The 13,519-nt window shown below is 39.3% G+C and overlaps 1 protein-coding gene and 1 long non-coding RNA gene across 3 annotated transcripts in view; one reads left to right on the forward strand and one right to left on the reverse strand.

Moving 5' to 3' along the window:
- Positions 1-13,519, reverse strand: part of LOC135940310 (probable G-protein coupled receptor B0563.6) — a 64,111-nt gene that overhangs the window by 9,308 nt on the left and 41,284 nt on the right. For both annotated transcript variants that reach the window (XM_065485149.1, XM_065485150.1), the window contains exon 2: positions 3,093-3,242. In XM_065485149.1, the coding sequence (XP_065341221.1) occupies positions 3,093-3,242 (150 nt within the window). The remainder of the gene's footprint in view (positions 1-3,092; positions 3,243-13,519) is intronic.
- Positions 12,140-13,132, forward strand: LOC135939975 (uncharacterized). The gene is made up of 3 exons (XR_010574803.1): positions 12,140-12,345; positions 12,701-12,749; positions 12,804-13,132. It is a non-coding gene; the product is annotated as an uncharacterized LOC135939975 (long non-coding RNA).

Below are 13,519 nucleotides of genomic sequence, written 5' to 3' on the forward strand. Positions count from 1 at the left end.
CTTTGCAGATAATTAATGAATGAATGCTTTAAAGCAGCAACAAAATGGATTTTGGGTGTTTCTGAATTTTATCAGCGTGAAATGTGAGATTTCAGTTTGTACGCTCTTCTGGAAAGTAATAATAACACATATAGCAGCGGCCATAGCAATATTTTGCTCTTGCGCCAAAGAGAGTGTTGGGGGTAAATAGAATTATTGCTGCCTTTGCGGCGTACACATGTATACTCTCGTCGTTTATGGTTGGTTATTTTATGCATCACACACCATGAATGCAATGTGAAACAACGATGGGTGCTTTACTAGTTTAGTATTATGTGTGGAAAGTAGTTCGAATGATTCAATGCACGCGACCCATTTCCCATGGAAAATCACTCTTTTGAAGGCTTCTTACTGCAAAAAAACGGGGAGCGTTGCATTGCGAGTTAAAATGCCTTTTGCCAGATGCAAAATGCCAAGTTGGGGAGAGTTGGTCAAAGGCCAGCCACGCTACATAATTGATTTAAAGAGTTAGAAAGCCTTTTGCGGCAAGTCAGGCATTGCAATTGAATCAAGAAGACCACTTTTGAACTAGAATACTAGTTTAGGACAAGATAGATATCTATCAAAATATAAACTAGAGGTCTCAGCCAGCCGCGCTGCTACGCGCTAGCTGGCAAATTTTGGGTCACGTGGGCTGCCACCAGCCTTCGTGAAACTGGCTAGACTGCGCCAGCCACGCCAGCCACCGATAAAAAAGGTTCAAAAATAAAAAAGTGCATAAGAAAAAATGTCTTTTGGCACTATCAAACTTCACGTTTAAAATATTGTCAGCCGCGCCAGCCACCAGCCGCCGGTGAAAATGGTTAGCCGCTGCTGGGCAAAGATTCGGCTAAGCCGGTCCCGCCAGCTGCCCTGCCTCGCGGTTGACTATATAATACAACTAGGACATGTCAGATTTTTCTCCAATGCTTTTTTAATTTTTTTCAGCTGTTAATGAAGAAGATAAATTTAAAAATATTGCCTCTATAGTTACTGCTTTGGAATTTTTTGGTATGGTTTCATGAATAAAATAGTTGTGTAATAGCTCATATATATCATATTATGAACCAAAGCATAAATATATAATGCTACCTGCTATTTTGGTTTTCATTTTTGATTGCAGGAAATTCCGTTCCGCTCGATGGAATTTCTAATAATCGATAATGTGCGCGCATGTTGCTGAAAGGCTGCCGAGAAGCGGAAGCATAAATCCGTGACCCCATATTTTTCTTCCGGCGTCTCGATTTTCCGTTGCATTTCTCCTCGGGAACAACGCTGTTTGATGTCTTTGGCTGTCCACATCGACAACGGCTGCACAATGGAAACTCGTGTTCCAGCGTTGTCAGCATCATCGGCAATATCTCGTGACACAAAGCATGAATGCACGTCATCCAGGTTGATGATACATCATCATTAATTTCATTGCAAGCTTTGTCGTGACGCCGACACAAAGGGATTTTTCTTCATAAAAAAACGTCGCAGCTCTCCCTTTCGTACGAAGAGGATGCGTCGGCAACCTGCTTTGCTCGGCGGCCACTCCGGTTGCATACACACAAAGCTGCAGGCGCTCGCTGTTCCGAGAAATATTTTTGCGTCAAAGGAGGGGTAAAATATGTACTATCGCAACGTCAGGTGCGATTTCTCATGGCCTAGCAGCAAAAAGTGTTGGCCAACTGGGCTAATTCATCCTGCGCTTATCTCAGCTTCACAGTCGAATAAGAAACGCTATATAGGTAGAGTTTATTTTGGCACTGCAGAGGCACGGAGCAATGGAAATTGCTTCTGCGTCTGCCACCGTTCAAAGAAAAACCATTTAACTTTTTGCTGCATATATTTTCAAGCACTATGTGAGATTTTTTCTCACGTATAATAGGCTGTCTGTGCAAACAAGTACAACCATATATTTTCTCACATTGCACTGTTCCTTATCTTCCCTTTAAATCAGTCAAAACAGCTGCTGTGTACGCTGTGTTTGCTGAAAGATTTATTTAAAATGAGCACATTAGATTTCAGATATCGAATAATAATAATTAAATTGTATATTTTGAATGGATTTATGTTCACCCTTGGTAATACACAAACATTTCATTCAATAATTGTTTTATTCGATTGAAAATATTTCCAATCTCAGTATACCTTCTGTCTTGCCCTAGTTTTCTTGACATTTTTTTTTTGCGTAGGAATAACGGGCACTTTGCAGTTTTCCAAGGTGAAAACGTGTCGGTTTCAATTTTATTTGCTTCACTATGGGTGGGAATACATAGCTTAAAAGTAGCTCAGCATGTGAGCTGCTCGAGGGAAACGTTACACTCATCTTGCCACTTCATTATGAACCATTTTGCAACCTCCGGTGTTGGACATTATCTGGTTACTGGCACGTTTTGCGTGCACATTTCGCAACGATGGCGAATCAATTGTTCCAGCGAGGTATTTTCGCACTCTTTCATCACTCAGTTCAGTTACAAAGGCCTTGTTAAATGGGTTAAATGATGAAAGTAGTTAGGAAACCAATGTTTGTTGGAACTAAATTAGTTGGAAGCTGTGACCCAGAGTTTGAAAACAAGACAACATAAGAAATAAACAAAATAACCAGCACAGATAAACAATTCATATTTTTGCTCAAAGTTACATATTTTTCTAAATCAAACTGCCACTTCCATAGCATAAAATTTGAAATTGCTTTGTTAATCGAAAAATCTATAAATCATATTAAAATCATGAGCAAAATTTCCTTACTTAATCCGAGAGTTGAACACTTTAATGAGGTTTAACTGCCATAATTACATCCTTTAATGAATTAATATAAATCATTGTATATAAGGAATTCAAACCAGAGTGAAAACCCTGAAGAGCCATTATTTATTAAAATGAACTCCTTTCAAAAGCAAGTTTATTGTTAAAAAGCTATAGAACAGAAAGCCAGATGGCCCAGTTTCTCACAAAAAACGCGAAAAGTGTTTGTTTTTTCAGCAGTTCAATTCCAAGTGCGGCCTTGTTCCATAAAGGAAGACAGCTAGTTGTTTGTCTTTCGGCGGGAATGCAAATAGGCACACGCGTTAATTCTGTTTACTTACCTAGGCAGGCATTGCCGAGAAAGAGTTCAAGGTGAGCGTGGTAGAAGGCTTGGGGCAGACTACTCCACTGACCTGCCTCACGTCGGCTCACCACGCGAAGACCAAAAGGGATGGCGAAGAGAATCGCGAGCAGGGACGCGGCCGCGTAACCTGAAACATCACAGCCCAAATTCATTAGCATTTTATTGAGCGTGTTGTACAAAATACCGCAGTACTTGAACATAAAAAAATATGCAAATGTAAAATACGAATCTTCAACTGTTATGTAACCACATCAGAGTAAACGTTCAAAACGTTCATGAATTACTGCGCTGCTGAGATTTAGGTATTTTAATGTTAGGTTGAAATGTTTTATACAACAAAAGAATATTTATGTAACGTAGAAAATGCTTAGTTTAGCGAGTGGAAGAATTAAAATATCTGAAATTCCTTTAATGCTTCAATTATTCATGATCTAAAATGTTAAAAAGTTATAGAAATTGTGACAAACTGGGACTAGCTTTGTTAAAGATCAGAATCCAGGTTGTTGAGAATACATATCTAGAAGTATTGGATTAATGTTCAGGTTTTTTTCTTTGAGTAGTTTTTGATTTTTTTTTCTTCTTTACATGCAGAGGACACGATGCTTTTACTAACTTTGCGGCATGGTAACTGAATACTCCTGACTTCAATTGATCGCTATGAATATGCCAAGAAAAACTCTAAATCTAAGTCTTACAATAATTGAAGCAAATTGCAAACTACTTACGAAACAGGTCAAGCCAGAATGAGCAATAAATCTGGAGCACGTTTGCAAATTCAATTGCAGCGATTAACTCGGCAAGGAGACTATCAGACTTCCTTTACATATATGACAGGGGAGCAATAAATATCGTTGACTGAATAAACACAGACAGCATATCCATTCTGCCGACTCAATCGATTCTGATTTGATTTATTTGTTTTGCTGGTCTCGTCCATTCATTACTTGTTATACATTCTGCGCTTTACAAAAACAGCTAATAAATCAAACTGAAGTAAACTAGACGAACATCTGTGCCGAGGCGCGTGTCTCGTGAGGAAAATGAAATAGCAGCAGCAACAGCGCGCGACCTAATTTTTTCGCATTCAGGGAAAGCTGCGGAAAGACCACTTTCGAGCCGGCGTTGTGTGCACACGCGGGAATTATATATATGTATATAAAAAAAGCAGCGTACACTCTTATGCAGGGAAGAGAAGGGAAATCCGAAGAGTGCGCGCATTTGCAGCAGAATCAGTCTCATTCAGGCTGATTGCGAGGGCTGCTGCCGTGTGGAATTCAAATCACGGACGCCGTGGTTCGCATACCAACTAATGCGCGCAATAATATCCGCAACAGATAAGGATGCTCTACTCCTTCCTTTGATGCGCACAGCTTGAGCCTCTACTTTTTCCTGAATGACATCAAGACCAGCCGCTCTCGCTGCAAGCAACGCGCAGTAAAGGAAGGGTAAAACAGTAAATCACCCTCTGAAGAGCCGATAATACATAGCTGCTGCGGTGAAAATAAAGATAAAAAATCCACCAATTTGCATGAAAACACGTCAGCATTATGAAAATTAGAAAGGTACCGCCATTTAAAAAATGTAAAGGAACATTTTTCGAATTAATTTTGGTTATTTTTCGGTAAGAATATTTATTCCTCTAAAACTATTTTTGTTGGGAATTTAAGACTTTAAAAAAATAGCAGAGCCTCAATTTTTCACAACCTCTATGGGATGATTTTTGTAGAAAGAATTTTTCCAGTTTGACGAGTAGACTAAATTTGCATTTCGACTCTCAAACGAGATGCGTCATGACTTTACGCGAATAATGGAAATCCGATCTTAAAAGGAGTGCGAGCGCGACTTTTGGTGCTTGTGCTATATCTAATGCAGGATTCTGCTTTTTTTGAAACAGCTGCACCATAAATATTCAGCAAAAAGCTCGCAAGTACAAGATAAATCGAATTCATATATCTCCGGATGGAGTCGCGCTAGACGAAAATTTCTTTTGCAAAAACGACGCTATAGAGCGAACCCGGATCACAAATTCTTAAAGACAATTTAGGGCCAACAGCTGCTGCGGCCGTCACTGCCTTGTTTCTTTTCAATTTAGCTTCTTTCGCTAAGTAAGAGTTGAGCCCGGGTTTTTATCTCACGGCTGGACGTGTCTATTTCTGCTCCCCAGAGAGACGCAAACGCCGCAGGATGATAAAGACCGAGTGAATGTGTAATCAAGCGAACACGCTCTCTTTCTATTTATGAATATTCGATATCAGAAAGAAATTTTCTTTTATCCCTTAATGTGTGTATGCATTTCTTTGATAACAGGAAGCAAAGTTTTCAGCTTTGTTAGAAAAACTAGAACTCGATAACCCACAAAATTTCATTATAGTCGCTGTAAACCTTTGCTAGAAAGCAATTCGTTAAGGGTAAAATTTCGCTTCTCTTGTGTTGGCAACATCAATTTTCAAGACATCTTCCTTCTCCGTCTTTTAAACTAGATCCCTTCATCAATTCAGTGGTGTCAGAAACAAGGCAAGCGGGAAATGTCTTTACGCAACTGCTACACGCAAATCCGCTCGAGAAAGTTGAAACCACGGCAATTATTGCAGTGATCACAGTTGTTGCAGTTATCTAGAAAGCTTGAAGTGCTCATTATTTTCCCTTTTACTTTCGCTCCAAGGAAAGAGGCTTCTTCAGTCACTTGAAAAGTCGAAACTTGATAAGCCTCTCTTGACTTTTGAAAGTTGTTGACCTAGTAATTGAACATTGCAGCCAAGATTTGTAAAGTTTGCTTCTAATCTTCACCTTGCCAGCCACTAGTAATATAACAAATCGTGTTGGGGTGAAGAGTAAACTGTTGACAGGCGTCAGCTACAAACAACATAAGTAAACGCGGGTTAATTGTAGTTTAAACCAGACAGATTAGTCATCAGCGATTTATTACACATTGTGTAGCCATTTCTATCCAGCAAACAATTTCTCAATATATGAAAAAGGAGGTTACGTACTTTCGAGATACAGTTTTTCGTTTTCATAGTTAAGAATGAGTCATCTCTCTTTATAGCAATTGGTTCTCAAAGTTAAACTGACCGCATTACTGGACTCAAATTATGTGTGGGAAATTAATTAGATGCGGCATGGGGTCTTTTTTAAGTGTCTCGTGGTTATATGAGAACATTGTTTATTTAAGCTCCGTTATCATGATAGAATTCTCTCGACATACAGAAGGAATCTGATATATTTTCTTCGTTTTGATACCTTTTCAAATTTTATAAATTTTAAGATTAGGGTTTGAAACTAAGCCACAGGGGTTTAAAAAAAAAAGTTTGAAAGGAATCATAACAACAACCTTTATTATTGGAAGGATGCAACACAAAATATTTATTGATTTAATAATAGAAGAGATAAGCAGAGTCCACAGGTCTTTTTGTACATCTATAGTATCGACTTTCAGAGACGAATGAGAAACGGTAGGCCCAATTAGGTCAATAGCGGAGCACGCCTCTTTGCTGTTCGACGCCGGGCCATATACAATTCGGCGAATTTCAGCGCCAGCTGCGAACAATAAGTGGAGCGACAGTCGCGCTCGTAACAATTTATCGCCTGCTTTTTCGGCGCGGAAGATGTAATTATAACGCACGTAGCCACTTTGCAAGGCAAATATTTCATTGGGCTGTGCTGCGGGTGTGCAGTGTTCCATTTTCACAATAGGCTGGTCGATAAACACTGAAAGAGGTGCGACAACTGGTTCTACCCTAAGTACCTTTTTTACTGCAATGTTCACAAAGAGCGAATGCATTATGCTGCAAACGTGATTAAATCACGAACCTGCCTTGCTTTTCAGCAAAACAAATTGAAACTGAATTTTCCCCAGCTCTGGCGCAAATCGTGTTCTATGTCCGTGCTGAAGCGATAATTTCGATTAAACATCCATGGGGAGTTACAAAATGGTTACCAGTACTGTCTTCAGCGCTTTTATCACGAATCTTGAGCTCCTTCAAGTGGGCAAATCTCATAAAATTAGATTGCCGGGTTTTTGCATATCAGTTTTCCAGGTTGAGCCTTGCATTTTCCGAGAGTATTTAATGGATGTCATTATATTCTATGTAAAGAATTATAAATTAGAGCAGTGCGGTAGGCAACATATTTGCATAGAAATTGCACTGCGCACATTGCAAAAAACTGTAATACAGAATTATATTTAAATCGATAAAGTCATGAGACCATACTTGACGAACAAAAGTGAAAAGGCAAGGTATAATAGTGAAAATGCCTTCACATTTAGTTAGTAAAAGAATCGATGATATTAAGCTTATTACAAAAAGGAAGAAAAAATATCAAATGGAGTTAAATTGTTCACCATCAGATTTTAAACTAATCCAAATTAAATTTTTTATTTAATGATAAGATATCACCAACCAGCCCGTTGGCTCGCATTGTTAAGGCACTCTCAGGAGTGTCAAAGCAATAATGAGAGGTATTTGAGCAGTTCGGAGATCTAATACTGGCTACCCAATGTCAGAGATAGCAAAAAGTGGTTAGTTTAGTGACTCGAATTGCTCGACGGGCTGGGAGGCGCACCGGCGCCGACTCGCTACTTGCTGGTTTGCACCTTTCCAGCATGCGTGATTTGGCTTCACGGGACGAATGTCTAGCGTTTCAATGCAGTCCTCGGTGCGGAGGCAAGTGGCCCTTCAGTGGGCTGGGTCCCTGTGCGGCCTGGTGCACCCATGTTATCCGTTCGCGGTGTTATTGGGACCCGGGTTTCAGCATTCGTGCTAGTGCAGTGCGCGCCCTTCCCGGTCCTCCGGTCCTCGGACAGGGATAAAAAGAGCAAAAAAAAGATATCCATTATGATAAATTGGGCTATTTGGCTTAAATTTAAAGCAATTTAAGAAAAATGTTTTTATGTTTGATTTTTTTAGTAGATATGATTTTCAAAACCATTAACCCGCTGAATTTTATTTGCAATCCTGCTTTCATTGCTTTAGCAAGAACCCGCAGGTTGAAAAAAGCAACTTAAGTGGAAAATCTACTTGTGCTGAATTCTAAATTTCTGTCGGTCACCACTGGGCGAATGAATTGCTCTGATAATTCGACTCCCGCTGTCGAATGGACTCAATTTGGGGCGTCTGACGCACATTGGAAGAAAAGCAAATCGCTGCGGAGGCACTTGACAAGAAAAAGCTCTGGTACACAGCCGAGCAAAGGGAACATATCGTCTGGCCGGAGATGAAAGTGCAGACGCCAAAAGGGAAGAGCGGCGACTCTGGCGGACTGGTCGCCGAATAATGGACCGCCTTGTGTAAAAGGGCTGAAAATACACTACTCTGATGCTGCAGCAACAATCTTCCCGTCATTGTTGGAATAACAAACTTAGTCTCTCGACACACTCCATCTTATTTTCATTCAACTGAATTTATTATATGGGTCCAACTGCCAACGAAGTGAGATATTTTTAAATAAACAAGCTTTGAAACGATGGGCCAAAGCCAATATTTTGATTATTTTCTCCACGGATCAAGAACGTTTTATTGCACTCTACTGTCAATGAAAAACCGTCCAGGAATACCACGTTTTTGAGCTGTTCAAATTTTTACATTATTTCAATATTTTGATAAGAAAAGCTACTAGAATTTTACACCAAAGCAACGGAGTAAAAAATTCTCGCGAAGTAATATACATGTACTTGTGTCCTCATTCCGCGAAGTAAATTCAATCAGCACAGCAGCAATTTTTCAATCACCATTAGCCATTTTCTAAATAATTATTCAGAGGAATAAATCGCAGGGAGCAGTTGATTAATATTAACTTTTATATGCATTAATATTCCAGCATTTCACGGAAGACTGACTGTGAGCTGCAAGCTGCCGGAGCGGGGCACAACTTAATTAATGTGGCTTCTCACGTTTTAGACTAGAGTTTGCTTTTGCCTCCGTTGACACGTGAGAAATGCGAGTCGCCGCCAACTGCCACTCCGCCGCCAGCAGAAGCTACTGCTTCCGATATGCAAACAAACAATTGGCCGGCGGACCTAATTTTGTCGACTCGTAAATTGGACGACGACGACGAAAAATAGAGGGAGAAAAAGCGAGGTATTCGCATGCTCAACACGTGGCACGAGAGAGAGAGAGAGAGAGAGAGAGAGAGAGAGACGTCTGCAGCAGCCGGAATCTATTTCTTGTTTCCCTCTCGCTCCACGATAAAGTTGCACTTTTATTGGCAGCGTTCCGTTTCGGTAGTGCGATGAAAATATTTTTTATTAGTCTCGAGACGTGAGAGAAGAGAAGCCGAGCACAAATTGTGTCACCGACGCCGCACTGTTGCTTTTATTATTATTGTGCATTGCTGTCCGTTTGGCTTTGGCGGCTTCCGCAGCACGCACAAGACCTCGTATTTGGGCCAGATATTTCAATTGGTGCGGCCTTTCGGGATTTTGAGGATGCCGATTTTTTCATCATACGTACTCCCACGTGATTTCCTTGCTCACCTCGAGTGTGCTAAAGGGGGAAAAAAGTATGACAACGAAGAAAATATTGAGATTTTTTTTCGGGATTCTTCATGGAGAAGGTATTGCTAACCATTTGTATGATTTGCGAAGGAAATATAGCTCTTATGCTAGATACTTTTGATAAATTCAGTTAATTAAAAAAAATATGCAAATAGATTTGCACATCTATCAACTCGACCGAATTAATGAAAATTGTAGGATAGCAATAAATATTATTACAGATCACGTTTACATTTTAGGCACGGAAGAATTCAAGACCAAAGCAGAGTTAAGTCACAAATTTTAAGAATTGCTAAGTTATCTTTTAACCAGTTTTAAATTTTTGTTTTTACTTGTCGATGACATATTGCAATTTTTCTATGCAAAAGTTGTATTATTATCCAAAAGCCAATTTTTTAAACATACCTACACCAGGGGGCAAAATTTTATTTTATAAAAGTAATAGGTCAAAATTTTGTTTAACAAATTTTTTTAGATTGGTATATTTGAATAATTTTAAGCACTGATAAAATGAACCACTAATTTATTATTATATATGCAATCACTTTTTAGTTTAAATGCATTTGTTTAGGCCCTGCATGTGATATCTAATTTTGTAAATTGTAGCACATCAGTTTTAGCTCTCATCAGATCAAGCAATTGTCATACTTGAAATTAAACTTAGCAATTCATTGTTGTAGTATATACGTGGTACACCTCAAGCAAATATGCTCTAAATTTTGCACTTATAACCGCAAGCCACGAGTAAACACCCGACACATCATGTGCCAACTAGCAAGCAAAATTCTAGTGCGGTTCGAGTATATATATACATTTGCAGCTCAATGTTTGCCTTCGTTCTCACCATCTCTTATTTAGAACTTGAGCAACTCACGAGCTAATAACACTCTCAAACTCCAATTTTCAACTGCTCCTTATATTCAGTTAAACGAAATTCAGTAACACCACTTCATCCAAACTGCGTCACTCAGCCAAAATAATATACTCCATCGCTCAATTATCCAACTCTCTACAAATCGCTCCCACGCGCACCGGAGTTGTTGTTTCAAATTAATTCACGCCCTGCGCTTTATTTTCCCACAACGCGAATTAGCACGTTCATAAAGAGGCCATCCACCCACTTTTCCCTGAAGTGGCACATGTCCTCTCGCAATATTAGGCCTGGAGTACATAGCTGTGTTCAGAATTAAATTTAAGGTGACGACCGCGCAAATGGGAACTACCGCTCTCTTCAATAGCGTTTCCCTTGTGGTCTCTTCAAGTTCGAGAGCGCATCCTTTATAATTCGAGTGCATCGTTGTCTGCGCAAAGTTTTCCGCACGTGCACAATTCAAGTGCACTCAATGGAGTAATTGGCTTCAAAGGTTCCCGTTTCAGTCAGTAATTTTTATTCCGATCAAAATTAGGCCATTACCGCTACCGTGGCCGTGGTTTGGACATCCGGTAGAAATGATGCGCACTGTGAAATACGCTCAGCGATGAAAATATATTGAATATATTGCCTCATACTTTGTAATATATATTTGTTCTTTTTACTTTACTCATCTAGCGAATCAATTAAAACCTCTTAAAAGTATTAATATCAAAATAATAATTTTATTCTAAACCCTACTTAAACTTTGAATTATTTTCCTGTTATTATTGGTCTTATATCCAAGGTTATGTTGAATTTTCTTTCTTATAAAATTCCTTTTTGGGACGAAACATAATTAAAAGTATCTACCAGACGGAATGGATTTAGCGTGTAAAAGGAGCCTTTGCCTTATAAAAAATGTATCTGCAAAAAGGAGCCAAAAATAGCCTGTGTCGGGCTCTCTTGAAAAAATCTCCGTTTATTCGGAAGGGAGGCAAAACTCAAAGGAGAGCAGATCTGTCTGAATATAGTTGGAGGCGTTAACCCAAGAGTATTTGAGTGAATTTAGCCACGTGCCGACCACGACCTCAGCTCTATAAAGGACCCACCAATAACTATATCGACGGCGCGGACTTACTAATGAGATCCAATTGGATTTTATGAACAGCTTTGTCCCTCGAGGCCGATATTTTTGCCGAAAGAAAGTTTACGAGGAGCGTACGCGTATTGATCGATCGGGATGCAGACGCTCTGTCTATCTCCGTTTCCGCATGCTTGTGCAGCACTCGCCCTTGTTTATCATCCGCCGGCCGCACTTAATGACGTAATAAAAGCAAACCAAGCCGAAATTACTATTTAATCGACGAGAAAAAAGTGAAAATCGTCCGTGTCCCATGCCGTGAAGACAGAGTAAAATAAAAGTAAATTTCTTCGCACTCGTGAAGCAGCAATTACACTCAAGTGCTGGCGCAGAGCAATTAAAATTTCAACTAGATTCTCGTCTGTTCGTAATAACGGCGTGAATTTCCTTCGCTGCAGCAGCTTGAATTAATTAAATGCACTGTGCTTGTTAGACCGGGCATTTTTTCCCAAACAACCGAGCAAGGATTTTACTCTGATGCTGCCAGTGACGTTGCGGAAATTTTACTATGGCGGCTGAAACAAGGCGTCCCTAGTTTTGATGTGTTGGACTACAGCACAATGCCTAGCTGGCTTTTACGGCCAACATTTGGAAGCAACTGCTTTTCCATGGTGACGGTAGCTCGTTGTTCACATCTGGAAATTCGTCCGCTTGCAACAGTTTAGCAGAAAAACGGATGTAGAGATAAAATGGGCAAGCCGTCTCTCGCATTGCTGGCTCTTCTGTTTCTTCTCGTGTTTCTGGTATTTAAGTTTATAAACTGTTGAAACTGTTTTGATTGATTCGTTATCTATCTTTCGATAAAATTAGAAAAATAGAGCTTTTTCACCTTAAACTGTACGATCTCTTCTAATATTTTGGATCATAAATTTGTTGAAACTTAGTAGAAAAAGGTAAAACTTGGCTTTAATATTAATTTATATTTGAATTTGCTTTGATTCTGTCCGAATTTTCATTCAGGAAGGAAAATACTTGTAAAATGCTTACACATTTATTTTAGCAAAATGATCCCGATATTATAAAAGTTTTAGCACATTAATTTGTATAAAATTTTCATTAACCTTTTATAGATTATAATTATGTTCGTTACATTTCCAGCATATGGGCTCTAGTGAATCCAAAAAAGTTGTGAAGGCAAAGATCAAAGGTATGAAGAAATTTCAAATGTACTTGATCCTTGATTCAGACGCTGACCTTTCAGGAATACAGGTGAACAGCATCGTTACCCCAAAGATTGTAGTGAAATCGAAGAATACCAAGAAAACGAAGAAAACGAATAACAAACTGTCGTCCTTTATCTTTCCAACCAAAAAACGGACAACCAAGGCGATTCAAACCACGGCAAAGGGTGCTGCAAATAACCCCACTACCGCCGCCGCCGCCGATGCCGCTGACACGGCAGCGTATTAGGGAATATTTGTAACACAAAAAATGTACACCTTATAAAAATGGTGCTACGAATTTCTGGTTTGGCATTATTGCAATGTATTGGCTTGGTTAAATAATTACAAATTATTGGAATTTTATCAATTGTAAGTTTATTTTAATTTTCGTAGTAACAAATGCTAGTTTTAACCGCTTTTCCTTGATGGTTTTTATCTTTTATAATCACATGTTGCTTCTGTAAAGTTTTTGCTACATTAAAATTAATCGTGGATTACAGCCTTTTTATCGTTGTTTGATGAAGACATAAACGCAGATTATTAATTCTCATAGTAAATCACCCAAAAGCAACAAACACTGTTTTTTCTTCCGAAATTCACCATTAAATCGGAGCAATCAATCGCAATCTTCATTAGGGTGAAGCGTTTTTAGTGGCCGTTAAAACTTTTATGTCCAGTGGCGGTTGAGTCTTTTTGGCGAGATGCTTTTCGGCTGTCTTTCCGACAGACAACGAAATGCTAGTCGCGCCGGTTG

Source organism: Cloeon dipterum, chromosome 3 (genome assembly GCF_949628265.1).
Source record: "Cloeon dipterum chromosome 3, ieCloDipt1.1, whole genome shotgun sequence".
NCBI classification, from domain to species: domain Eukaryota; kingdom Metazoa; phylum Arthropoda; class Insecta; order Ephemeroptera; family Baetidae; genus Cloeon; species Cloeon dipterum.